The 27692-nt window shown below is 39.0% G+C and overlaps 1 protein-coding gene across 1 annotated transcript; it reads right to left on the bottom strand.

The window, feature by feature from the left end:
• Nucleotides 1-259: 259 nt before the first annotated feature.
• Nucleotides 260-27692, bottom strand: GPD1L (glycerol-3-phosphate dehydrogenase 1-like). Its single transcript, XM_009288633.2, has 8 exons — nt 27576-27692; nt 21918-22095; nt 20399-20539; nt 16335-16473; nt 15035-15147; nt 7090-7323; nt 6570-6676; nt 260-3221 (listed from the first exon to the last, which is right to left on the bottom strand). Exons 1-8 carry the CDS (start codon nt 27626-27628, stop codon nt 3125-3127), a joined length of 1062 nt encoding a protein of 353 aa, XP_009286908.1. The 5' UTR covers nt 27629-27692; the 3' UTR covers nt 260-3124.

The raw sequence follows: 27692 nt of genomic DNA, 5'->3' as shown, positions 1-27692 counted from the left end.
CCCAGCAACTCAAGGAACTGAAGACAAGAACGTGTTTCAGAGGTCAAAGACACTGTTTTCATTGAAATTGTTTCACTAATGGACAAAAATGAAAATGCTGACATCTGGATGTCAAACAGCTCTTTTTAAAATTTAAGTTCTTGCATGGCAATCTCATATCTGCTATCATTACATACCATATCCATAAAAACCTACATTCCATCAAGTGAATAAAATATTAATCGCAAGTCATGTAAAATGAGACAACAGAAACCAAAGTGATTCCCAAGACAAAAATGTTTATTTGTACTAACTCTTCAAATGGGTATACTTTCACAATCTTTAAACAAAATCAGTACACATGTCTAGGGCAAGCAGAGTACGTATCATTAGAAGATAATGCCTCCCTTAGTAATTAATGTTCATAAATCCAAGAACAAGTTACAAATTTATGACCTTGTATGCAAAAACCTTACACAGGGGTTAATGTTTTCAGTAAGACCATCTCAGTACTAGGCAAAACAGTGTTTGTAGAACAGGATTCTAATCATTCAGTTCCAGTATCATATCACACTCTTTTAATGAGCAGTAAATATTAGTGGGGGAAAAATATCTAGCACCAAGCTGAATGTCTTCAAGCACTAAAAACCAAATACAAATGGTGAAGTATCCATAGAAATTTAAATAAATTATTTTAGTTACTGAAACCTCACTTTTTGTCTGAAAAAACAAGAATATCATTACAGACTGGAGGAAACAATTCCATAAAAACCTTTTCTCTGGATTTGCCTTAGAATAGGCTTCTGTACAAAACAAGAACAATTAAGATTTTGGGGTTTCAGTGGTAGAAGTAGTATTGGAATAATAAAGAAATCATCTTAAAATATATATTAATTTACCACATTTAGCTCATATAGCCCTTTATGTATCTTACAAAATGCTACTGTTCTACATACTGCATGTAAAAAGAAGTTTATATATACATGTACATACACACATATAAAGGCAAAGCCAATCAGCTTGGTATTTAAAAAAACAAGACAAAGCATAAGCAGACACACCGAAAGTTATGCAGTAATGAGGAGTGTACGCTCCACGTGTGCGTTAGTGCTTCCAATCTTAAAAACATCCTGTTAATTGTCTAAGCAGAGTGCTTACTCCAAGTCAGCTCTACCAGTGATTTCCTTCCTCAGTTGCCACAAATGTCTGATATTACTTAACTTCTGGCCATTATCTGTTATGTTTAGCACTAAATCAGAAATAAGGCAAAATAACTTTTCACATCCCTGAATATCTGAGGACATTCACGAGATCTTCCAAAAATTAATGCAAAAACATTATAGGAGCACAAGAAACGGTACCCCTGAGCTGAAGCATCTTCCTGTCTATACAAAGCTGCCCCAATGCTCGCCTATTTCAGAGTAACCCAGGCTGCTTAAGCAAGTATGACAATTATTTCCAGGCATCCCCTTTGTTTTAGCAAGTTTTGAATGACAACTTAAAGCGTCAGGATGGGTTTGTGCGGATGATTTCTGGTATAAAAACATCACCGAGAACAGTGAACAACAGTTCTGATACTGCTCAGAAGCTTGGAGTGGATATTCAGAGCGGAATTGTCTTTTAACCCTTGTCTTCCAGCTGCAAGAATGAGTCCACTCTTTATGTACCTAGCATATATTTTACCAAAAAAACTACAGTTTAGTATACAAGAAAAGCAAGACAGATTTCATTTATCTATTCTCTCTTGCATCAACCTTCGTACAAAAAAAAAAAAAATCAAAGCCACCCCAACCAAGCTAAGCCCACTCCCAAACTCCATAAAATCACAAGTTTTCCAATAATAAATAAAATTAACCTCCCTGATAAAGCAAAGGTGCCTGAAAAAAACCTAGTTGAGATACCTGGGGAATAAAAAGCTTTGAGAAGATTTCTGGGAGATTGGTCATAAACGTCTTGATCCAGCACCCATTAAAGTTTTGTCCAGTGAAAGAGTAACTTCAGAATTCATCATTCCTCTGGCGAGGCTGGTTCAGGGCTACAGGCCAGTTGACGTGTCAGTCACTGGCAGGCACTGAAATGAATGCAGTCAGCATACTGGCACATAACCCTTTTGACAACACAAGCATGATCTACAGGGAATTCCCCATTCTTTGGAGTGTTGTGTGGAGTGCCACACTTTGTAGCTGATGGTTAAGCTAGAAACACAGCATGACAATTTGGAGCAATGGATACCCAAGAGTATCCTTCCCCACCCACCAAACAATACCAGTGAAGAACGACCACAGGTACAACACTAAAATGGATCCTAGGCTCCAGGGTTCAGAATCCCCAGGTCAACATCTCCCACTTGTTTGGGGGAATGGGATTCTAGAAGAGCCTAACTCCTGGGAACAGCAAGGGAGAAACAGAGGAGTACAAAAATGCAAGGATTAAAAAATAGAAGGGGAGGTAATGATCCCCCTCTAGCATATTCCATTTAAAACAGTGTAATTAAAAACTTTAAATTCACTTAGAAATTGGTTTCAAAATAGTCTGACAGTTTTAAAGACTTTCAAAAATCAAAATATTCTTCACCAGAGTTCATTAAAATATCCCTGTAGCCCCCTGAATAACTGCTACCACTTGTTTTGCATTAATATTGCTTAAATTAATACAATCATAAACATGCAAAATGTTAAAATTTCAATGTGTATGCAGAATAAAACCAAGTTCTAATAGAAAGACTCCTAATATTTCAAGGTTACAGGCTTGATTCAGTCTCCATCAAAACCAGTGGGATTCTTCCCATGGTGTCCAGTGGATTTTGGACTAGGCCTTAATAAGAGACAACAAAACATTGTGTTTTACGGTGTAGGAACACACACGAAGTACACTTGTGTATATACACTAGATATGTAGTGCAACTTTTGCATTGCGCATCTTAAAACAGTTTTATTTTAGCCAGTAAAATGACAATCACCAAGCCAACACTGCATGCTATGTCAAACTAGGCTGTAAAACAAAAACCAATACCCATTCAGAGACATTCATGTTGTTACTGTTGCCTAGTGAGCAGCTTTGAACGACGCTTAATGATACATCCACTTGAACCCAGATATAAATTTGAAAGGCAGAAAGCTGCATTAGTACGATGGCCTGATTGATTTTATATGTGCTCCGGATGACTTTGAAGGCAGGATATCATCTCTCTGACAGGCTTCCCTTCATAGCAGATTCGATACACAGCAGTGAACAGTGGAAACCTGAGGAAACAGGGTGGGGAAAGCAAATGCAGCCTAAGTTTATTCTGTAACATTTTCTTAAATGAAAGAAATAAAATGGGGTGAGGAGAGGGAGGAGAAAGAGAGAGACTGAAAAATCAATTTCTTTCAATTTGTCAAGCGCTAACACCAGACTGAAAAGCACTGGATAAATACAGAACCTGCGTGCATCTCTAAAATGAGTCACTCTCAGAAGCCTAGCTAGCTATAATGGAGTCTGCAACATTCATTATGTATGGCACAACCATTAAGTGATCTAAAAAATTAAAAACACTCGCATTTTTCCTTGACATTCTTACAGCAGTACTCATCTATGGTTAAAAAGGATGACTGGCACATCAGTTACGCATTATCTCTGAGCAATAATTTGATAATACAATTGCAGAATATGACACAAAGAGACTCAAGAAGAAACTGAAGGTCAAGTTTTTAATAAGAGTCCAAAATTAAATGTGGATTTTGAAACACTAAATTCTATCTCCTCTTTTTTTCTTTTTTAAATTGGCCACATTTCCAACAACCGCTAAATTATTCAGGCTTCTCTGATAATCTGAAAGCTTGTTACAGCCAAGATGCTTTACAGAAATTTATATTTGCTTTCTGTCCATCCTAGACAGTGACAGTCAGACAAGTCCCATTTTCATACAAAGCCTGGTGAATTTTAGGGATTAATTATCTGTTCACCAGAATAAATATGCCATTTCAGTGTGGCTTTTTATATTGATAAATTTTGACCAAACACACTACGTTATTTTGACTGAAATAAAAAATAAGGAGCATTGGAGACGGTGAAATAGTTAATTTCTGAGCGATTCAGAGTACATCTGGACTAGGACTTTCTCCTCAGGAAAGTGGCCCCCATCAGTCACTCTAAAGTTTATCTGTAATGCAGAAATGCAGCATTGAGCAGAACCCCCCACCAGTCCTGAGCACCGTATATGCTTGCCCATGCACTCTGCTAGCACGTGTTATACTGAGGTAACTCTGGTATCACTACATAGCTCTGAACTAGACTCCTCAAAGTGAACCAGAGGTCACAAGAGAAGCCATGAGCCATTCAGGACTACCATTACAGCATGGTGACTACTGCATTCTCAGGGGCAGATACAAGATCTGTACTTGGCTGAATGCAATACTTTGCATTACTGGGGGAAAAAAGTGGGGGAGTGGACATGCTTGTGAATTTAGTCCATTGTTTCTATGGCTTTTATTACAAGTGCTTAAAACTGAAATGCTACATTTTGAATTATCTGAAAGATTTTAATGTCCTGCTATGAATGCACGTCCATTTCTTTTGGTTTATTTTTGTGGGACAGAAACAGCAGCAATAGCAAAAACCACCTCATGTCAATCCAGCTGGATTGATTTTTGTTTTTATTGCATCGGTGGAACCAAAATTAGCATATAGCCACATAGCTGCTCTTTCAAATCCAATGCTACACTGTTTAGGTTGCAAAACCCTTACTAGGAAATATGCAGAAAAAAAGTGTAATAAATGCAAATGTGTAACATGCCTCACTTATCACTCATTTTGTATAATATATTGGGCCGGGGGGACTGAATTTGCTTTTACCGTAAAAACTTAAATGTAGGCACTAAAATAAAATTTGTTATGCCTATGTAAGATTTTACTAGAGGCAGCCACAAGACATGTGAACCTTCTGAAGCAAAATCAAGTTTCACACAGCTTTAGATACAGTACCAGCAGTTACTTCTCAGAGAAGTACTACCACTACTACAAACCACATCTTGATACCCAAGTCTTGCTGTTTATCTCAGAGAGCATTACTCTGCTGCGCGCAGGTCTGCCACACTTCACACGAGGAAAGCAGAATCAAGGCTGACTGCAGGCTCATGGCCAGCAAACTCCAAATGCATCTTATGTCTGAGCACATTAAGAGGGCTAGTTCTACAACTGTTGAAATGAAAAGACTAATTGCACTGTAAATATAAATAGGCATCAACCCTGCTACCAAAGCTCTTCTACTGAACTTTGACTTTTGCATATTTCTGCGTAGCCTTGGGACTCTTTCTGTAGGATGAGAGTATGAAAATTTACTCTTACTAGACTCTTACCTCTTCACTTTGAAACCATGGCTGTTTTACTGTGTTTTATGTTTTAAAGCAGTAGCAAGAGAGTTTTCGAAAAACACTTTGAAAGTTGCTTTCAAAAGTCTTGTTGAATGCGACCTTTTATGAAGAACTGACACATACATGTTGGTATACCAAACAGAAATTAGCAACTCTCTGTTTTCATATCTTTCATTAAAAACACAATCCAAAGTCTTCTATAATGCACTCTATTTGTTGTAAGATAGAACAGGGGAAAAAAAAAACAACCAAAAAAAACCACCCCAAACACAGCATCCAGTCTCATTTAGGGAATCATAAACAGCAAAGACTGAAGCCAACATTTTAATTAGTTTTTTTTTCTGCAGTTAGCTTAATTACTGTACACTGTAGAAACAGACTTAGGTGCCTTACTCCCAAAGATAATGTTAAAAAATAAGCAACTTAATGCAGCTGATCCATTAAAACTAGCCTTTAAAAACTGCTTTGGAAGAAAAAATAACAAGGCTTGGTCTTCTGACTGGCAGTCATTTATTTTCTGATTTTGCCTCCTCTACAAACAGGAACAGATAGAGATAATGCATCCCTTAATCTCATAAGGGGACAACTGTGTATGTGGCTTTAGGAATCATACATGTTCTGACTTGAATACAAATGAACAAGCCAGGACAGCCTGCTTAATTTCATACCACAAAAGAAAAACTGACCTACACAAGCAGATGGCAGGTTTTATCCTACAGCAAACTGGAAGTCACGTTAGGAAAGAGAACTGCGGTTTCTAAGCTAGAATACACGTGGATAGAAGCAGACACTCTATTCAGCTGATCAGCTATACAGATCCTTAATAACAAAGATCCTCTCCTTGGAGATAAGCAATGAATTTACTACTACGAATTGAGCTGTAGAGCCTCTTCACAAGTCTCTTTAGGAAGCTCAGCTTCTATTTTCATGTATTTTATTCTTTTCACATGTTAAAACACACTCTGCTATGCTTTTCTATGATAGCAGGAGGCAATAATACATTCTGTAAACAGAAGGGCATTCACAAATTTAATGTCACACTATTAGCTCTATCTAAAGAAATATTATTTTGAGGTTTTATTCACTTCTCTCTGTGATTTTTAACTGGGGATTAAGCCAAAAAGAAAATCACTGTAATAAGAGTAGCTATTACCTTCATGACGATATCAAGACTAAAAATGCAAAAAGAGTTATGGAGATAAAAAAGGGGTACGTGGAACTTGCTTTATCTGTTCTTACTTTTCCAGCATTCCTTTCTGCTTGAGGATGCGATACACTTCTGCAGAAGTCTGTGGTCCTTGCAGTTTCTGACCATTCAACATTTCTTGCTCCAGTTCTTCAATAGACTAAACAACAGGGGGGAGGGAAGGAAGAAAAGGAGAGCTATGATAAAATTTTCATAAGCCTGACAACATCATCTGGATGGAAAAAGCAAGATGTTACTGAGGGTTCTTCCTTTCTCAAAAGTGTACTTCAGTAAGCATATATAATATTCTCCTATATTCTTGTTTGCAAATATTCTCCTTCTTAAATCTGCATCTCCCAACACGTTATCCCTCCAGCTTTTTTTTTTTTAATCACCCTTCCTTTTAACACCTTTACACTCATTCTAACCTTGTAACAGACTCAAAAATGAGAGGAAAGAGAAGGGTACTCACTCAGTACAGCTAGCATGTCTCAGATAATTGTACTAATACTCCAACAAACCAGGAGTGCTAGTACTTGCAACAATGGATTTCACCCATTGTGAATAAGGTACCTTTCCAGTTTTAACGAATGCTTCTGCTACACGTCGATTCCGGCCACCGTAACATGTTGTGATGAGATCAGCAACTCCACAGCTCTCCAGGAAAGTGGCAGTAGACACCTGTCCTTTGCAAAAAATTCTGGCAAAGGCAATCATCTCCATTAGGCCAAGGCGAATAACGGCAGCTTTGGTATTGTCACCGCAGCAAAGGCCATCACAAAACCCAGCTCCTACTGCCACTATATTCTAATTAGAAGAGAAAAACAAATGGGAAATGAGTCAATTATTGCTTACAGAATCCTAGAAGACACCAAAAGACAGAATGCAGATGTCCCTAAGAACTGCAAATACTTTATTAATGGAAGACTAGGTTGTTGTTTTGGGTTTTTTTGGTTTTGGGGTTTATGGGATAACCTTTAAAAAAAAAAAAAAGAGATTACAAGTCTTACCTTACTAAGTATTTCCAAGTTAAAGCTCTGGAACAAGTTGCCCCGGAGGCTGTGGAGCTATTATTATTGACTATCTTCAAGAACAAGCAGGTTACACCACACCCAAACAAGGTTTTATCTAGATTGAGCTGTTCCTGCCCTGAGGTAGGGGTAAAGCTAGACTGACATCCCACAGCCCTTTTATCCACATATTTTCTTTATGATTAAAGTAATACTGAATCTAAGAAACATTTATTGACTTCCATGTTGATATGCTAAGGGACCAAATTCAGCCAAGCTAATCGTATTCAGCCCTTTTAAGTATGCAGAGCTTGCAGAGTTCCTATATCAGTAATAGTTAATCAAGGATTTCCAGAAGGTTCATCACACAGGAAGACCTTTCCTAAGCAAAAAATGTTGGGTTTGTTTTTTTTTTCCTTGGACCTGGTGACAGCCTTCTACAAAGAATGTACTGTTTCTTTGTGAACAATCAGCTATACAGTCCCTTCTTTGGTTTACAAACATAGAGATTAGTTGAGACATGTTTGAGTGAAGTGACTATGAAAGCTATTTTCTGGCCTGGGAGTCAGAGACTAGCCATGGTTAGTTTGCCCCTACCAAAAAAAACCCCAAACCCCTACCAAAACCCAAAACACTCCAAAAGAAATGGAATTCTGACGTACTGATAAAGCAAACAAGGAAGCAATAGATGTAGTAATACCTTTCTGCATGCAACAACAGCAACCTCAACAGAGACCACAGGAGAACCAACATTATGGCACCTGATGCAGGGAAAAAAAACCCAAACCACCAAACCAACTTTACCTGTTGCTGAAGAAACAGCAACAGTCAGAAGTTGCTAATGAAAACAACAAGCAGATTAACAGCTGGTTTTGTTTTGTTTTTTGAACTGTAAGAACCAAAAACCGCAGGCAGCTGCAGTGCTGCGTGGCCAGTCATGTCTAGGTGACTTTCAATCAAATGAGGTCAGAAGATGAGTCATTGCTTTTTGAGCAGCTAGCTGAGGTCTAAAGGTGACTTTAAAAATTGCAGACATATCTCAGCATCAGACCTGAAGCAGCAAAAGATGATCAGACTTTTAAAGCTGGTGCTTTAGATCATCCTGGTTTAAATCTTGGCTGTGATGATTCAGTCAAGGTATGTTTTCATTGGACGCCTCTCCCAGACTGACTTCCAATATTTGTTCATTTGGTGGCAAAGCAAGAGGAAGTCAAACACGTATTTAAGAAGTTTTCAGACAGGATAATCCATTTAAATGGAATTTGCACATAAATTAAGTCTGCAAGTGTTTAGCACTCAGCTAAAAACAAAAACATTTTTGAACAACCTCTGGGCTTTTTCCATGTTCTTCTTGAACACTCCAATACTAAAGCTTCGCCTTCCCTCCAACTTTGCCTGCTTTGACTTTCCTTTCCACTTTGAAGCAGCCTACCTGATCATAACTTACCATATTATTTGGCCTACGGTATTTTGTTGTCTATTTTGCAATGTTTGTCTTTGGAGCAACAGAAATATTGTTTTAAGCAAGTAATACCAAAACTAGTTACTTCTGAGGAAATGGGGTAGGGAAGAAGAGAAGTTGTGAGTCTAACTCTGAAACACTAAGCTCCTTGTTTGTACAATGTCCCCATTTTATGTTCTTACACATAGTTTGCAAATAATGAGGAAACAAGACAACTGGTTATGTTCTAGAACACACCCCCACACTTAGGAGACTGTTATACCCTGGTCTACATAACCCTCAGGCCACAACTATGAATTTACAAGCTCTGCTATCTGGTTTCATTTAAATCCTTTAAGAATCTATGACAACTCTCTCGTGTCTAATACTTCTATAGAGAACTGAATTATACCACATTGAAAGTTACACCTCACTGAAACACAAGCCACTCCTTTTAAAGACAAAACAACAACAACAAAAAAAATCTCACAAAACTTGAGACTGAGTCATCTTTCTGTCCAAGACAAGACCAAAACAGGCAGCTTGGTACTTGAAATCTCTGGGTGCAGGCACTAAGTCAAGTTTGTTTCAGGAAGATGCGTAAGCAAAACACAAAGTAACACACAAGAGCCTAACGTCACTAGCACTATAGCGATCCTCTGAGCAGCAGACTGGGGTGGGGGGAGAATCGCATACCTACCCAGCCAAACCAGCTTTCTGTATCTGATACGGTCGATCCTGAACACTGCCACTGCCAAAGCCTACACCTGAAGTTACAAGAGTTCCTGCAAATGCAGTGGGTATACATTTGTGCAAGAGGAGAGAGCCCACGTTTCCATGAGCTCAAAGACTGACTGCATTTGCATACACAACATGGGGGTCTGAGAGCAAAGTAAGCAAGGACGACTTTAGCCTAGAGACAAACCTGTTGTTCCAAAGGTTCAAAAATACTGTCACAACAACCCCAAAATGACTGCAACACAGCGTTCCTCTTGGCCTGAGAGACTGAGAGCTCTCAAAACCACTTCAGGCTTGAGGAAAAACATTTTCCCCATCTTGGCATTAACAGCTTTTTACATTAAAGCATGCATCCTGTAAGCAAGATGCATAGGGTGTTTTTATATTGCATATGGTTTTAAGCTACTAAAACACTTTGCACTAACAGGTGAGTCTTTAGCTGGTCTGGTATCCAGAAGCTGGCATTAGTCCTAGTCCTAGTCATTCTAGAACATGAGCAAGGACTGGACTGTTATTTTATCACCGGGATAGTGAAGCTATACTCCAGAAAAGAAATGTTGATGCCATGCAGTGCTCACAGGATGTGTCAGAGCAAATGAGAGAAAGTGTCTTTTAGTTGCACATGACCTGCTGCAAACATGCCAGAGGTCACAAATGCAAGGTCAATAGATGACCAAGGAACCAAGGTTAACAAGACTGCAGACTTTGCTGACAGATTGTTCTCTTACACAGTCAGTGCTCGGAAACATCCAACTTACAGTCCTACTCTGTTTACAGTAAGTTTGTGGAGTGGTCATGAAGACAGCTTCAGAAGCCATTTCTGAGGCAACCATTACCTCTCCATAATTAAATGGATCATTAGAGAACTAAGCAGAAATGTTAATTCACCTGGGACATCCAGCCTTCCTTGAGGTAGTGTCACAGCTCAGCACAGCCTGCTTTCCTCCTTACTTACACGTGAACTTGGAGAAGCTCCTTGCTTCACATCATGGCTGAGAGAGGTCAAATGAAGACTCAACAAATCAAAGACTGTATTAGCAGGATTGTCAGAGAGGTTAAGCATAAACTGCTTGCTTGCTCCTAGCAAACTTGAATGTAAATAATGGATTTCATTTCCACTTAATCTCAGGAAAGAGTAATTACCACAATCAACTTCTACAGTACCTAGACCAACTATCCAACAGTGACTGCCATAAACACACTTTGCAGGACCACCTTTGTACGTAATAATGCTGGGTTACATAACCTGGTAAACAATAAATCATCATTATACTTCTTCTTTGCTTAAGGCTAAGCTGGAGCCATAAAATTTAGAGATGGGCATGAAGCAACCTGAAAGGCAACGACAGCTGCTGCTCCTTCTCCTTCCTACAGTAACTGTCACCTCTGTCTCAGTCCTTGGCTGCTGCCACTTGAAGGAGTTTAACTCTCCAGATCCCTGAACAAATATATCAGCCAGCTGGAGCATGGCCATTTTGCCATATCCAGAGATTAGATTCTCACTTCTCCTTCCCTCCCCACTGCTGCACTGGGTAAGTGATTCCAGTACAGTTTACACCCAAGAATGCAGCTACCAACGTTTATATCGCCTCTCAAGTATGCTACTAGGTTCATACACCAGCTCAGCCTTGCCTCATGTCTGTGCTGTTGGATTGTAAGACCACACACTGGCACAGGCAGTAAGGACTCTAAGGACACCTCAGAGGTGATGACCTTGGGTCTATGCCACTGTGCAGCATCACATCCATCAGCATCCAGGAGCACATCCATATGTATGCGTAGCTGCACATACTACTCTTACAGTGGTGTCATAACCTTTAAGCACCTCCTAGGAAGGCCCCTTCATTGTCTGGCACATGGCAGCTGGAACTTGTAGGTGGCCTTGGGTCAGGCTGCCTGTAAAGCCAACTGGACACCTTGAAACTGAACTATCCAAATCTGAAGTTTGTTAATTTCTGACATCAACCCTTAGAAAAGGTCAACAAATAAATGTGAAATGTGCTTCAGTCCTCAAAAGAAAAATATCCTGATAGAAAAGAACATGCCAAGCACTTTTGTTCCTACAGCCAATTAAGTTATTGTAGACAGCTGTTCTTCCTCAGTATCATCAGATTTTGTAAAGTGACTGCCATTGCCTATTTAGCCAGTCTCCAAGCTGATGCAAGACTGCAGTTTCACTGCACTGATTTCTATACTTCAGTCCATCTCCATCAGCCCACTGTCACAAAAAATAAATACAGTAAGTGAAGTGAATGTTCAATACATATAGGCATATATATGTATATAAATAGCAATCAAGCACGTTCTTTCATGATCACCCAGCTGCAATACCTATTATTACAGTCCGAATTCAAATATGCTTCAAAAAACAAATTTCAAACCCAAAATTATCATTATTGTAAGGGAAAGCTGTGCTCAGAGCACTCTCTGTTACCCTTCTGTATTTTTTCCCAACCTTTAGGCAACCATCCACATTGAAAATCTTCCCTGCTTAGAAAGGCTTGCAGAAATGAAGAGCAAGGTAAGTTTAGACTTTTAACAAGATCTAGTCTATTATGCCAGAAATACCAGAAAAGTGTCCTTTTCCCAAGCTGGTATTTATAGAAAAATGCAGAAGCTGGGAGAATATACTATTTCTCATAGTGTAGTATTTCTCATCCTTTACATACCAATACAGGAGTTGCTTTTACTATTTCCACATCCAAAAAGACAGTCTGGACTGGCACGTGTGCCTGCTTACTTCTGTCCTCTAAGCCGTAGTTTGCAGTGACACTGCTGACATTTTGAATTGGCACTGCTATAGAAAGAGAGTAGAACCCCTCTTTTTACACCCATCTCTTCACACAACACGACACTGCCATCTTCTGAAACAGGAATTTCCTCCTTCCAGCAAATTAAATAATGCTAACTTTTACTATTTCTTCATGAAGTAACTTTCCAAGTTTAATAAAGTAACTGTCAGCTGACAGAACCTACACTTTAGATTTTTCCCTAAAAACAATCACATGAAAAGATTCATTTTTCACATTTTTTATTACAAAGATTATCAAATTAATCATAAAAAAGCAAAATGCTTGTTGTTACACTTAGCAAACAATTCTCCTAATAAGAATGTACAATTTCTAAGAAAAAACCTCAAGTTTACCTTTCACTATTCACATCTGAGCTTTGCATTTTGCTTTGCAATAAAAACATACCCATCTCTTTAATTTTAGCTGCTTCAATTTCTTTCAGAGGCATATATGTTCCCAATGCATTAACAAAATTTTGCAACGTTCGATTTAAAAACAGCTCAGGAAATTATTTACGTGCTGTCAGCACAAGATTTAGGATTAAACAAGAAAGGGTTTTAAATGAAAAATTACTTTTAAAAATACAATTTTAATAAAATTTTCTTGGGATTAAGATTTACGTGCTGTCAGCACAAGATTTAGGATTAAACAAGAAAGGGTTTTAAATGAAAAATTACTTTTAAAAATACAATTTTAATAAAATTTTCTTTTGGATTAAGGAAGAGTTGTTTGTTTAAAAAACATCACCTATATTAGCATGACTGATCTATGCCACTTTATACCAGTTCAAGCCTTTTAATCAGGCAAGAAATCCATAGTATTTTTAAACAAGTTAATCTATCCTTAATTCGCTTTTTGTTTGGAGCTCATACCATGCATTTCTTTGGAAGTCTCAACTCAGTTAACAAAATGTACTGCAATCAAAACCAAATGACCAGAGCGTACAGAATATATACAGCTTTTTAGAAATGCAACTAGAGAGTTCAGTCTGGAGGATGCATGATGAATAATGAAGCAGGGGGGGAGGAACAAAACAAGGCTACAAAGAAAATACACAAGTTTCACCTCAGTATCTTTCCAGGTCAAGAACAACAATTTATTTAAATTCTTCTGCACTTCCAAAGAGATATTGGTATCTTGCCTCACTTGGACCTTTACAGCGGAGTTTCAGTGTCTGCTGACTAGCTGCTCAGTTTGATGGGCACGCTCATCTCTAGCACCCTTTCATGAGATTTGTCTGCAGTAAAAATTATCTGGGACAGAACTCCTCTATCAAGCAAGGACTTAAGCTAGCCAGAAAACATCAGGCTGAGCAGATTTCAAAGAAAAATAAATCTGTAAAACTCTTTGACTAATTTCATAGGTCTATACACAGGGATTTCTCTCCTGCTAACCTTCCACATCACCACAGCATTTTAAAGCAATGGCTGTGGAGCCAAATTATGAGCTCCACAATCTTGAGAAATTGCTATAAATACAGTAACTCCAAAGCATGTTACACCAAAGCGTATCCCGTTAGCCCAGTGCACAGACCCATGACCTCTTCCTTCTCAGGACTTCCAGTGTGACAGCTCTCTAGACAAAATTACCAAGAAAACCAGTATGCCAAAAATTATGTTATTATAGCTATCAATTTACTTCCCACTGAGCAGGAATCAGAACTCCTTAGCTTAAAGACATCATTCATTGGCTTGGTAGCTTTGCAGGTCAATGGTGTAGTTTACACATAATTTCAAAAGAGACAACAAAGCAATACAAAATAATTATCCAAAACATAAAAAATAAAAAAGCCAAATTATCTACTAAACCACTACACCCATCAGAAATGCTTCCATGATAGATATCACACAACGTGAACTACAGTACTATTGGCCAGGGCGCCAAGTGACTAATGCCTTCCTTTCACAAATGGCCTGTAAATTAACCTGAAAAAAAACAGCAATAAGAATGTTTAAGCTAGCCTTTGCTTCCTGTCAGCATCAATTTTGTTACCAAAAAAATTCCAGATGAGTAACTGTCCGAAATAACTTTTTTCCTATTTGGGTCATTTCTGTATGTGGTTATCCACACAAACCTTACGCAGTGTATGTCCACAAAATATAAAACATAAGAGTGCTCACATTGTGTAAGTCAATGAAGAGGGGAATAGTTTTGTCAACAGACACAAAGGATTAATGCCAATTTCTTTCTCCCTTTCTTTTTGTGAACACGCTGTTGCAAAAAGAAAAAGGGAACTAAAATGGGTTTAGAAATATGTTGACCAGTTAGATGAAATCAACACTTGTTTCATGACTGCATGTAAGCTAAGTGAAAGATGTAGAAAGAGAACTTGGGAGATGGTGAGACAAGGGTCTAAAAGCCAACTATCAGAACATGCTGCTCCCTAATTTCCCATCTCGTTCTTCCGGAAATGTTATGTAGCAGTTTTATATATTATATAAAGCACAATAAACCTAATTCTTTAAATGAAAATACCCTCTTTTTTCTACAAGGATCACCGTTCCATCTATGTACCAACTGCAGCCTGTTAATCTTACCTTCAGAGCACCACAAAGCTCAACTGTATCTGCGTCGTCTACTACAGTTATTCGGAAGTTTGGAGTCTGCAGGAGTTCTTTGAAGAGAAGGCCATTTTCCAAGATTTTGCTGCCTGTTGAGAGAGAGAGAAAGAAGGCTAAAAAATGAATAATTTATTTGGGTGTTATTTAGCCTTTCCTGTGCAAGCCAAAATACTTAAAAGCAGAGATAAGGTGGTTCTGTCTTCGTCCTAAACAGACTCCTGTTTTAAGTGACTAAGGACATGTCTACATCACACTTAAAAGCTCTGCACTGAGTTACTCTGGGCTTCTTCATAATTCATTGTCTACTCAGCAACAGATTCTAAATAACAATTCCACTAAGTCTCCATACTCTTTTTTTCCATATCATTCTCTTTAAAAAGAACAGTTAATAATAAAACAAAAGTGAATTAAAAAAATATCAGGTGCAATTCTACCAATTATTTTTAAAGCCTGCATTCCAGAAAAATACCTACTGATAAAGGTATGTCAAGGATGTTTTATTAATTGAGCATGCTGCCACTGACAAATGTTTCTAAGCACTAAGAGGTAATTCAACCATTCAAAAATAAGTTCAATGCAAAAGCTGTTAATGAGAGGTTACAAAGCTAAAAATGCACTAAACTGTAAAAATTAACACTGAAAAAAATAACATGAACTCTGTGCTATTATATATGACTACCTGTGTATGACACACACACGCCTATCTAGACACTGTGAAATCCAAGACTAGGCACATCTCTGTGCTGTAAAGGTGTGCAGACATCAACACAGAACAAAAACCATGTCTAGCTTTTGGGGGAACTAATTGAGAGATTAAAATAAGATATTGATACCTTAAAAAAAAAACCAAAACACAACCCAAACATGCATAAAGGTACCATCTGTGACCATAACATCTGAGCTGGAGTACAGAATATATAATCATTTATCCATATAAAGCCATGTAGACACAAAAAAAAATCTTAAGCACATAATAAAATAAAGCAGTTTGTTATGTGGAGGGTGACAAAAAGCATGCTTAGTATTTCACCTGCTAAGGTCACAACCCTCGTGAGACTAGGTAAAATTGCACTCCTCCCTCTCCCTCTATTCCTGGTATGGTCCTAGTACTTTTGGAAGTATAAACATTCTAGGAAATTCAACATTAAAATAAGAAGAACCCAACAGTTTCTGGTAACAGCCAGCTAATGTTGAAAACAATAAAATTTGAGCTATTTGGTGTGCAACTGTGAGGACAGGAGAATGTTTTAAACATTCTTATTACTTGGAACAGTACCTATTGTGGTTTCACAGAATTTCTCTGCTGCCACCTCATTGGCAATGTTAGCTCCCATCAGCACACTGATGTCTATTCCCATCTTCTCTCGAATAATGTCAGAGATCAGTTTGAGTCCCTCCGGGCCTTCATCTATTCCCTGCAGCCAACACCAAATGGAATTACTAAAAAGTCATTCATTAGACACAGTAGAGAAGAAAGCACATCACAATTAGTCTTGTCCACAGGTGAGAACTGCAACAAGGCCTATTCAGATAGAGACTGAAGATGACAGACTTGCTACCAGTGAAACTTCTGCCACTGTTGTGACCTCTCCAAGCTGTCTTCTTTTCATAGGAGGTAGCACCTTAAGAATTAGGACTAAACTCTAGATGATGGTAACAGTTTTTATTCCATGCTCGAAGACCTGATTCTAAGAAGTGCTGAATATTCAGCTTTGTTAGTTCAGAATCTCAGCTGCTTATTATCAGTGTATCCTTACTAAAACCAGTGAAGCATCACCAATCCATCAGTTGTGAATCAGGCCTGCACTTGGATTTGAAATTGCACCAAAACTCACAAAATTGCATCCTAATAACTTGTTTTGTGAAGAGGTATCTGAACTGAAATATCAGAGACAGATTCCCTTGTGTATAATACCAACAACAGTTTACTAGTACAAACCCAGTTTAATCATTTTGAATACTACTACAAATGGAACAGCTGTTCACAGATATGTAGAAAGCTGAACAACTGAGAATAATTTAACTTTTAAGGATATTTTTAATCTGTATTTATGATACACTCTTTACAAAGCGTGAAAGTAGGGGCAGAAATAGGACCTTAGAAAAGATGACCCCAGAGATTAATGATGCAATGGAGGAGAGAATCTGGTACTCTGAATTGCCTGAACCAAGAACTCCAAATGAGACCACTTTCTTCTCACAAAACCCTTTTCTCCTAGCCTGCTAAATGCAGACTCCTTTTGAGTTTTTAGAACAGGGGCATGGCAAACAAGGTACTGAAACGGTCTTTCTTTCCCACAGTATACCACCTTTTATACCGTACTATTTTTAATGTTGGGGATTTGGTACTTTTGGGGATTGGTAATTTTGAATTATGACTTAATGATCCTCTGCCACTTTCAGATACACATATATATACACACACACTTATATGTTGCTGGTAGTGACATTTCAGGCAGGCAGTAACTTGCATTTCCACAGATCAGAGGTGCTATTCCTTAAATAACATGGTACAATCAAAAGACATGCAGATATGACTGCATAAACCCAGCCAATTAAACTACAGACAACAGTGCTTGCATTTCTGCATTATTTTTCAATTTGTATCACTTGATGCACAACTCTGCTTTCTCATCTTTAATGAGCCATATAGAAAGAATCTGAAAGCAAGCACACATATACATGTTGTATTTTTCCCTCACAGTGTCAAAAATGTCCCCACAAAATAACTGTAAGGCCCCTCCTCCTAAGGAGGCAATTAATAAACAGAAAAGCTTGCACACATTGGGAACAACTCCAAAAATGTGAATATGTACACAACAACTATTCACCCAAGTGAAAGGAGATCAGAGCGGCTTAGGTGCCAAATTCAACCCTGCTATGAAACAGATGCAACTTCTGACAAAGTCAAGGAGAGCTGCACCTGTTTCTTGTAGAGTTAAATCCAATACTGAATGACTAGATGACAGGAGAAAAAACAAACACCCCTCCCTCCCCCAAAAACGAAGGCTCAAACACGGGAATTTCCACTGGGCAGCAATGATCCCCAGGCAATGCAAGTCCGATTCTGTGGTTTTATCGCTTGCGTCCTGACATGCTTGCCAGAGCAATCCCTGGGGCCTGTATATAGGTAGATGAAAATGAGATTGATGTTGAGGCTGCCTGAAGAGCATTTTGAGTAACCTCCACCTATCCTGCTTCCTGTGCTCACTGCTGTACCGCATCGTTAAGTTGTATACGGTTCCTCCCCTGACACCCACACAATGATTTGTTAGGTTTTCATAGACATCAGTGATCAGAACTTATGTAAAGCAACACAACTGCAAATGTTTCAATGGGAACACAGATTAACCAGCAGACAAATATCTTTATTTCACAAAGACTCAGTTTTATTATCAGACGTTAGGCTCTGCTTGAAGATTAGACTGTCAAAAAAAGAAAAAGAAAAAAAAGACTAAAAGATGACACACTGCTAACTTGCCAGGCAATTTAGAAAGCACAGAAACAAGACATCCCACTAATGATATTTTTCAGAGCAGGACTGCACTTTCACCGCCAAAGTCAACACAAGCCACTTTAATAGCATTAGTATTGAGCATAATGAGACCACTAAAAATATGACTTTGATGAAAACAGCATGCATAAAGAAGCTGCAAAAGTAGAGGAAAGAATGCATTCCTGCCTCTACTTAGTTTCATTGTTGTGTTAAAACTCTGCCCTTTCTTCTTAAATGATACTTTTAATAACACACAGTTATGCCTTTTCATAAAAGTTAACATGTACTTTGCATTCTCCCGCAAATAAATTAAAAGGGGCCTCACACCATTTCTTTCGAAAGACTTCCTACTGATGCAGTGTTGCAACGTGACAGTGGGAAGCTGCCTATTAATCAACTCTGCTTTGCATGGCAGGTGTCACTATTTTACTTACACTACACTATGCATGGGCTTTTTGTTTTGTTGTGGTTTTTTTTGTTTGTTTGGGGTTTGGAGGTGTTTTGTTTTTGTTTTTGTTAATTTAAGAAGATGAGTACTCCCCCCTCCTTTTTCTTTTTTTTTTTAAACATAGCTATTAATCAACACTCCATTAAAGCACTGGTAATCAATACCCAGAGCAATAATCCCAAGAGACTATAGGCCCAGACTCTGACTTCAGATATGTTGACATAAATCCTCATTTACTCCACCGATTTCATTAGAGTTATTCCTATCACTAAGGACATGAGAACATAAATCACATTTAGCAAATTAAAGAAGAAAAGTCTATCTTGAGCTTACAGAAGAAAGAAGCATAAACAGACAACTTCAAAGCAATAAACTTAAGGGCATCTACGACAGCTGTGTGATTGTGATGCTATGCATTCAGCTCTTTTAACACTGCCTTATTTTATCCTTCTACAATATGAAAAGTTTTTCTACAAAATGCAGCAAGTGCACCTGGGAAGCATTGCTTTTTCATACATCTCGGCAATATACCAGGTCAGCACTGACAAAACAATACAGATTTGATGGGCTTAGTTAGCCAAACTAAAGAGACAAGCTTGCAGTAAATAGTGATAGGGAGGTTTTGTTCTTTTTAAGCACAGATCCATAGACGTATCATTTTCCAGAAGTGACAGTAAACATGGCAAAATGTGCTGAGAAAATGGCCTACTGTCAACTAAGTACAAAGCAACAACAAACCAGAATCTTCCAAACCTCGTGGGAATAGCTTATTCTTTGCAGCTAAACACAAGGTCGGGGGGGGGGGGGGGGGGGAGCCCATCCACATTTAAAAATTCTCCTGCCACCAAAACTACAAACACTCCAGTGAGACACTTCCTACACCTCTCCCCCTCCTATTTCCTATGCTCGAACTGTCTTTTTGGGCCATGCTGAACAGACTCTCTTGTTGCAACATAATATTTGACATGAACAAGAGCACTATCCTCTCAGTCACATGCAATTCTCTCAGCAGTTCTTAAAATGATCAACTCAGCATGTGGGATGTGTGTTAACAATCAAAGCATTATGCTTGTGCTCTGTTCATCTAATGATGCGTTTGGAAACAACAAATAAAAGACTGGAAAGCTTGGTGGTGCAAAACCTATTCACTCCCTCTTTCTTTTTAAAAGTCTTGTGAACAGCCTCATTTTCCTCTTCCTGCAAGCGCTAGCCTAAAGTAAAACACCGTGTAACAATCCACTAATGACTGAGACAAATTCCAATCTTACATCTAGAAGGTTTAATGGAACAATCAAGTGAATAATGCAAAGAGACTTTTCATATCAAAATATCAAGCCACTTTTTTAGAAGATCCCATGACACATTCTCAGTTATTAATGAATAGTATTTATTATACCTTTATGAGAGTTATACCGAGCGCTTTCTTGGGTATTCGTCCTGTGATTTCGTCGCAGACTTTATGAATGAACTGATGAGGAATGACAAAAACCAGCAAGTCTGCATCCTGTACGGCTTCATTAAGGTTTGGGACAGCAACCTGTGTAGTTATGGAAGAGAAAGGCCACATAACTTCTTAAAATTAACACTACACACAAGTGTTATCTGGTAAGTAAAAGCACATTTTGGTCTTATACTGAATGCTACAAACTACTGTGCTTCATCATTGAAAATAAGAAGTAACAAACTTCCCAGAAAAGCAAAAGAATTTAAGCTTTCAAACAAGCTATTTTATGTCTTGAAAGGGGCATCTTCACAGCCACCAGCATGGTTGGTGCAATGAAAATTCAAAATGTTCCGTAACATTCAAACGAGTACTTTGAGTTAGAAAATATAAAATAAGAAGCTGCCTTCTCTTTGACAAAATAATCTCAATTTTTGATAAATGATTGCATGCAGAAAAGTAGTGTCTTTACTTAGTTCCTTACACACTCAAATTTCTTCTCCAGGCCTCTTACATCTACTAATTTATATTCTCTTTCTCTGTACTCACAGATTTTGTTCACCCTTTAAGAAGGTGATCTACTTTGAAGTCACTTGCCAGACTCCACTTTTCCTAACACTTGATGACCATCTTAAAATAACACTGGGGTTTAAAACGTAGCAATAAGCTCGACCTACTGATAAAGAGAACAAACTTGAACGAGCAGGAAGTGGACAGCAGAAACACCACACTTGCTGAAGGCTAGGGAAATGGGATTTCAGCATCACTGTTAAAGAGAAAACTGCAATGCACAGCAATTCATGTTTTTCCTGCCCAAAATCTCTACTGAATTGTCAGCTGCTCCAGTCTCTTCCTATAATGTTTTTGGGGCAAGAGTCACCACCTGCCCACCCACCACCATGTTACACTAACACAGAACAGATGTGGAATCCCACTCTTCTGCCCTGGCAATGCTACATCTAACATGCTGATCTGACTGCACATAGTTGAAATGCAACTGAGAACCAGATAAACTGCAAATGGCTTGCAGTTCACTTGAGAAATACTCTAGCTCTCATGCTGTAATACTTTCTAAGAGCTTCAGACTACTTGAAATCCCTTCAATTCTCACTGACCAGCCAGCTCCCTTCCAAAGTTGAGGCCAAATTTTTTTTTAAATAGGTATGGTCAGAGCTGTTAATCTTGCCCTCGTTTTCACATTTACTTCCCTATACAGAAGCTAAAGTAACATAAAGACAACAGTGAAACCAAAAAAAAAGAAAAAAAAAAAAAGAGAGCACAGTGAATTGGATTTACCTACCTCCATAATTGCATAATTTTACTTGTTCAAATCTCTGATCTCATCAGTAAAATAGCATACAGTTTGAAATATTACAAACCCTAAAGTTGTTAACAAAACAAGTTTCTACCTCCATTCACAGCATGAGCAATATTCCCTCTGCTCCATAACTAGAATTTAGCTTCCAAGCCTTACCACGTTATCTGGCAGCTTGTATCCGGGGAGATATTTTACATTTTCATGTTCACTATTTATGATATCTGTCAGTTTTCTCCCATTAACGTTCTCCTCGAAGACCCACATCTTCACTGTGGAAGCAAACTTTTGCAATTTTTTTACATTACCGCCTATTATTTTGGCAACCGCAGAACCCCTGCAGGAAAGAAAACAAAAATATTCTAAAAAAATTATGATTTTGCTCTAGAAGAAAGAGACTGTCTTTAAAATAAAGAGAAATTCACAGGTTATTGGACCAGGTACTATGTAGCATTTTTGATCTAGTAAAACAAGTGGAAAAATACACCAGTCATTCACACTGCTGCTTTCTCTCAAACAAATGTATCTAGAGTAGGTTGGACTGAAGCATTTACTGAAAACGTCCCTACTTATTTTGTCTGCTTATTGGCTATCCAGTGAGAATTTGGGCTGTATTTCCACAAATCAAATGGATTATATCTTCAAAGCAGTAGTAAAAGTGACATACTCAATTTTTAAAAATGGATCATTTCCACCTTTAAGAAACGGAAAGCTTTCTTTGCTAAGCTGACTGACCCATCAATTGCTGTACAATACTGATATACATTTAAAGCCAAGAAGCATTTATGTCTTGCATGAGCTGTAAGCTTTATGGTTATGCTGCCAACTTCACAGAAATTAACTATTGCAATGGCATCCTCTGAATTTGCAGGCAGACAATTCCACTACTGTTAGCCTCATTTTCTCCCCAAGAACAGCACACAGTGAAACCTGTAGGACGGTGATCAATTTTACTACCCAAATCTCTAAGAAGCAATTAAATTAATCAGAATTAGTGAAGCTACATACAAGAAGAGGAACAAATGCAACCTTCCCTTCCATTCCTAGCCTGAATGCTACATGGAAGAAAAAGGTGCCATTTCATAAAGCCTGTTAACCTAACTTCCTTTCCTGGGACAAGAAAGCAGCTTCATAATTACTGATAACCTACTAAGCAGACAAAAAAAAAAATTTAGAAAGATGCAAAAAAAATACACAGTCACCTATCTCAGGCTTACGTGTGTGTGGAAACTGCACACTTTATTAGGAGGTCAGAACGCTAACTTTGCAAATCTAGTTATACTCACACACTCCCCTAAATTTATTATGGACATTGCTTGTAATAAACTGATAGCTGGCGACTAAACCAAATAGATTCATTCTGCTCCGAGAGCTTTTAAAATGGCACAACTCATTGTGCTATATTAAAGATGTGTACTATCACAGGCCTAAGGTCACTTTCTAAGTAGTGGCAAAAAAAATTATAGTATCTTAACTATACCTTCTTCAGTTAAACCATAAAACTGTATGTCTTAAAAGACTGGAATTTATTTCTCTAATAGCCCTTCACACGCTACAAATTCCCCTGGGTTCAGGAGGTGATACAGAAGCCACAACTGTCAGCCACCTCTCATCAAGCTCGTATTCTAGATCTGCATGCATGCAGAGTGGTTTCCACTGCAATGGTAGACAACTCACCAGCTCAACCCCCAAATTTCAGATCCACACAAACAGTATGAGTCACATTCGACACAACACAGGTATGTGTTCCTCAAAATGCTTTGAGTTCCTTCAACAAAAGCACATTTACTACTGTGCTAGTAGATTTATATACAAAGTCTGGATCCTGGTAAATCACTGTCTTCAGTTTTGAACTTCACTACACATTCTGTGTGCTTAGTGTTGATAGAGAAAGACAGAAATAACTGATTCAGCAACTGTCCGACTGGGATTTTCAAACAGTTTGCCAGCATAAAGTTTGGCAGCATGTACTACTTGAGCAAGACATTAATTCTATTACTATTTAACACTTAAATGCCTTAGCTGTCTTTTTAATACAACATTCAAAGGCTGAAAAAAAAGTGAAGATTTGCCTAATCTTAGTTCCTGAATTCAAGAAGATTCTCCTGACTGGCTTCTCTCCTTCCTCATTTCCTGTTATGTTGCAACAACTATTGCAGGACTGAATTAAGCAAGGTCAAACAACTGACACCGAGTCTAAGATTGCTCTATGCAAGGTGAAATACCAGCTCCCCACACCTGTTAATCCAACAAGCAAGCCCTTCTCTTATGTGCCCTACCACTCCTCAGTGTGTACTCTGAAATAATTTACTTGGAATGTCTGGCTCGTCTCATACACTCCTGACACATCGCAAGGCAAAGGAACGGGAATTCTTGCCAATTTATTCTTAGCAATAACAGTTCTAGTGTGAGCTAGGTTGCAAGACTTGGTGCCTGCAGCAGCTCACACAAGAAAAAACATAGTGAAAGATTCCCTCATAAACCTTAACCCTGACATCCTCTGAGGGATGGTTAATGCTATTCAAGTAATACAAGGTAGTTGCATGCCAAACAGCAGTTCTTTTCCTTGCAATGAGTATCAAACGTACGCCCAAATACAATCACATACAGTTCTTCAGAAGTGTTAAATAAGTGTATCTGACACTCACCGAGCAAGATCACACACACTGCAACAGTGAAGGGCAGGAGACAAAGTATCACAGTTGGTCTGCTTTCCCCTCATCACTTTAAAAGTAAAGCACAAAACCCAGAAACTCCTAAACTTGCCATGATACCAGCATCAGTGGAGGTCACAATATGCAAGTGCAAATAATGTCATTAACTCTAGCTCTACCACTTGTCCCTATAAAATCACCTCAGTTAAGCCACAAGTTTTACCTCCCATTTTTCTACAGCAAGTTCCTAGCTGTATGAACCCCTCCGCCCCGATAACTTCCCACCTCTTCCCAAACTCTACAGTTTCTGTTCAAGTTGGGCAATCAGACTAATTAACAACTGGTTCTAGCAAAACAGACGGGGATAAATTCTGGCTGTGCACACCTTGTTAACCTGCCCTGGAAGTGTTATCAGAAGAGCAGGCTATAGTACGTGTCCGAGGCAGCATCTGTAGTGTTTTAACTGAACCTGGGTACTGCCCTTGAATCCTGAGGCTCCAAGGCATATTCCCCAGGTGTACTCTCTTCACGTTCAAGAAAGCCGATTTTATCCCCTATGTTAAAGATCCTAATACAATCACTTATCCACCAGCTGAGCAACCCTAAATGGGCAAGGCCAGCAAAAAGCACAGCTCCTGCTCTTCGGTGTCTTGCAAGCCATCTGTCCCACCCCATGATCTTCCAATCAGGTGTCGAGTGACCCTTGCCAAGTCAACTTCATTGTTAAGGTGACGTTCCGGCTAGCAAACCGACCAAACAAGTCTGACTGGAAGTAGTTTATCATCAAAGGTGACTGGTTCAACCCTTCTAAATGGTCACTGTTGTGCCAAGTTCCTTCAGTGTTTTTTTCTTGTCCTGGACATAGGTTTAAGGGCTGTGAGAAGGCAAGGACGTCTGTACAGTTACTGGCACTTGTGGGACAGAATCATCTCACACAGAACCCCAAAACCCCACAGTCTCCAAACTGCTAATGCCAAACCTCACTCAGTTCAACCACTTACATGCTTACAATTTAGGCAACACCAGTCATGCACTCCTGTAATTCAGGCTTCAAAAATATATAACCCCAAAATATCAATGATAAGATGTATATAAATGCTTCAATTTCTTTCTGTTTACCTGATTTTGAGCATTAAATGCTTCCACTTTAGGACCACAGGCCCCAGTTCAAAAAGCACTTACATGCACACAGGTACACAATTCAAATTAAGTCCTATTTAGTTCAATGGTTGCATATATTATTGAATCACAGTGCCCTTTGCAGTCAGGGTTTGGTGTTTGTCACCCCTTGGACTTTGAGGAAGAAATCACCTCTCTCTCCAAGAATTATTGTTTGACTTTTTCTTTTTCTTTTTTTTTTTTTTTTTTTTTTTTTTAAAAAAATTTGGGGGGGGGGGGGGGCAGAGATGGGAGAGCTGTTGCACATCAAACCATTTGCAATTTAAGATTTCTGATTACTTTGGTTTCTGCTTTCCTGCCACAAAAAAACCTGCCACACTGCTATCACATATGAAATAAGCTATCAGTCATTTGAATACATTTATCCCCCAAAAGAAAGAAAAAAGCTGATGCCCAGTAATAGCGTTATCTCTTTCTCTCAGCATCGCAGATATGGGCATTTTGCCACCCAAATATCCATCCCATTAGGCAGGAGCTTTTCTTGTTATTAAACTGATCCAATGAGGTGAAAACAAAATATATATGCAGGTGGTTATTGCTAGTAGGTAATATCTACCTTTGCTTCTGCAAGTGTGTTTCACAGTGAATCAAATATAAATGCAGTCAAACTTCTGTAAAACTTTTTTGCTAGATTTCAAGTATGGAAAAACAGCAACAATACTCCTAAAAGATAGATAGGTCTAACTGCATAATTTCTTTCTGACATATATTGCAATGCACAGTATCTCCCTGTTCATCTTACAAGCTAGTGCAAGGAGAGGAAGAAATGCTGCACTGAAATGTCAGCCATTCCCTCAACAAGCCATCACAAAGAAAACCACAACTTGGCAGTTGCTGATATTTTTAACTATGCAAAACAACACCAAAAGCCAATTGCACGGAGTGGGCAGCAGGTGAGCAACAAGTCTAAGATCACCTTGACAAAAGACTGGTAAGTTTTGTTTAATAAAATGTAGTACCTTGCTCTATACCAAACTCCCCTGATTTTAGATTTAATGTCTTAAAAAACAATGTTATCAGGAAATAATGTATGCTTAGCATTAGTAATTGAAGTGACAAACTGTGAAGATAACTACACTGTATTATATAAAGGTAACTTATTCATTGTAAATAAGGACTCGGGGTAAAAACAGTGATCAGGAATGGCAGAGAAATTGAAGAAGCAAGACAAAGGATTATTAACATGATACTCCTCTTGGAGAATGATTAGTAAATCTATTACTTTCGGTGGACACAACAGTAAGTTTATTTAAGTCTAATTATAAACTAGTGATAGATGCAGCAATAAAACCTTGTCTCAAGCCTTCAGTGTGCCTCAGCATAATCAATTTGAAAAAGCAAAGGTATTTCAAATAACCTAGGCGTCTCGTAACTCTTCTTTAAACTACCTTGGAAAACAGCTAACATAGGAAACCCCGAACAGCACTTCTGGAGAGAAGCGGACTTGTTACAGAAGCCCTACAGGCAGCGCTTAGTTAGCAATGACCTGCTGAAAAATAATTAAAAAAACGTTCAGCATCTTTAATGTCTACGCCACCTGACATCGGACAAACCACACAACAAATACCAGGTTAAAAATATCCTAAAATAACTTCTTCACAGAACAGACGGGTGCCTACAAGCACGCCAAAACAGGGTGCTCGATTCTGCCGCTTCTCCCTCCGTTTACTTCAGGGCAGTACCTCTGCCTCCGAGGGAGACCGAGGGCTGGAGAAGCCCACCCGTACGGCATAAGTGCGCCCAAAAGCCCGCCACAGACCAAGCCCTGCTGGTAGCTGCCGGCGACACCGTGTTTCACCACCAGCACCGGGGCCGTCGCCTCCGGGGCACGGCTGACCTCACCGCCGCCACCCCTGAGGAAAGCGCGGCCACGGCGCGAAACCCTCCGTCTGCGGGCCAGGGGCACGACGGCGCTGCGCGGGAAGCGACAGCAGGGCCCGGGCAGGCACAGCCGCAGGGAAGGTCAGGCCGGGGCCGCACTCACCAGTTCCCCGAGCCCACGATGCAGACCTTGAGGGGCGCCGCTGAGAGCGCCATAGCAGCGCCACCCGCGCCCCGCCAATGGCCGCGGCGATGGGCTCCGTGAGGCGACCGCCTCACG

This window comes from Aptenodytes forsteri, unplaced genomic scaffold (assembly GCF_000699145.1).
Source record: "Aptenodytes forsteri isolate BGI_AS27 unplaced genomic scaffold, ASM69914v1 Scaffold9, whole genome shotgun sequence".
NCBI lineage: Eukaryota > Metazoa > Chordata > Aves > Sphenisciformes > Spheniscidae > Aptenodytes > Aptenodytes forsteri.
The sequence above is the reverse complement of the archived record's forward strand: the minus strand, read 5'-3'. Positions and strand labels throughout refer to the sequence as shown.

What these genes read in the sequence shown, in the direction of transcription:
- GPD1L (XM_009288633.2), bottom strand. Translation starts at nt 27,628, where the DNA reads ATGGCGCTCTCAGCGGCGCCCCTCAAGGTCTGCATCGTGGGCTCGGGG. An exon ending in ATCGTGGGCTCGGGGAACTG is followed by an intron (nt 22,096 to 27,575) that starts GTGAGTGCGGCC and finishes TCTTTCCTGCAG; the next exon opens with GGGTTCTGCGGTTGCCAAAA. An exon ending in ACAAGCTGCCAGATAACGTG is followed by an intron (nt 20,540 to 21,917) that starts GTAAGGCTTGGA and finishes ATAACTACACAG; the next exon opens with GTTGCTGTCCCAAACCTTAA.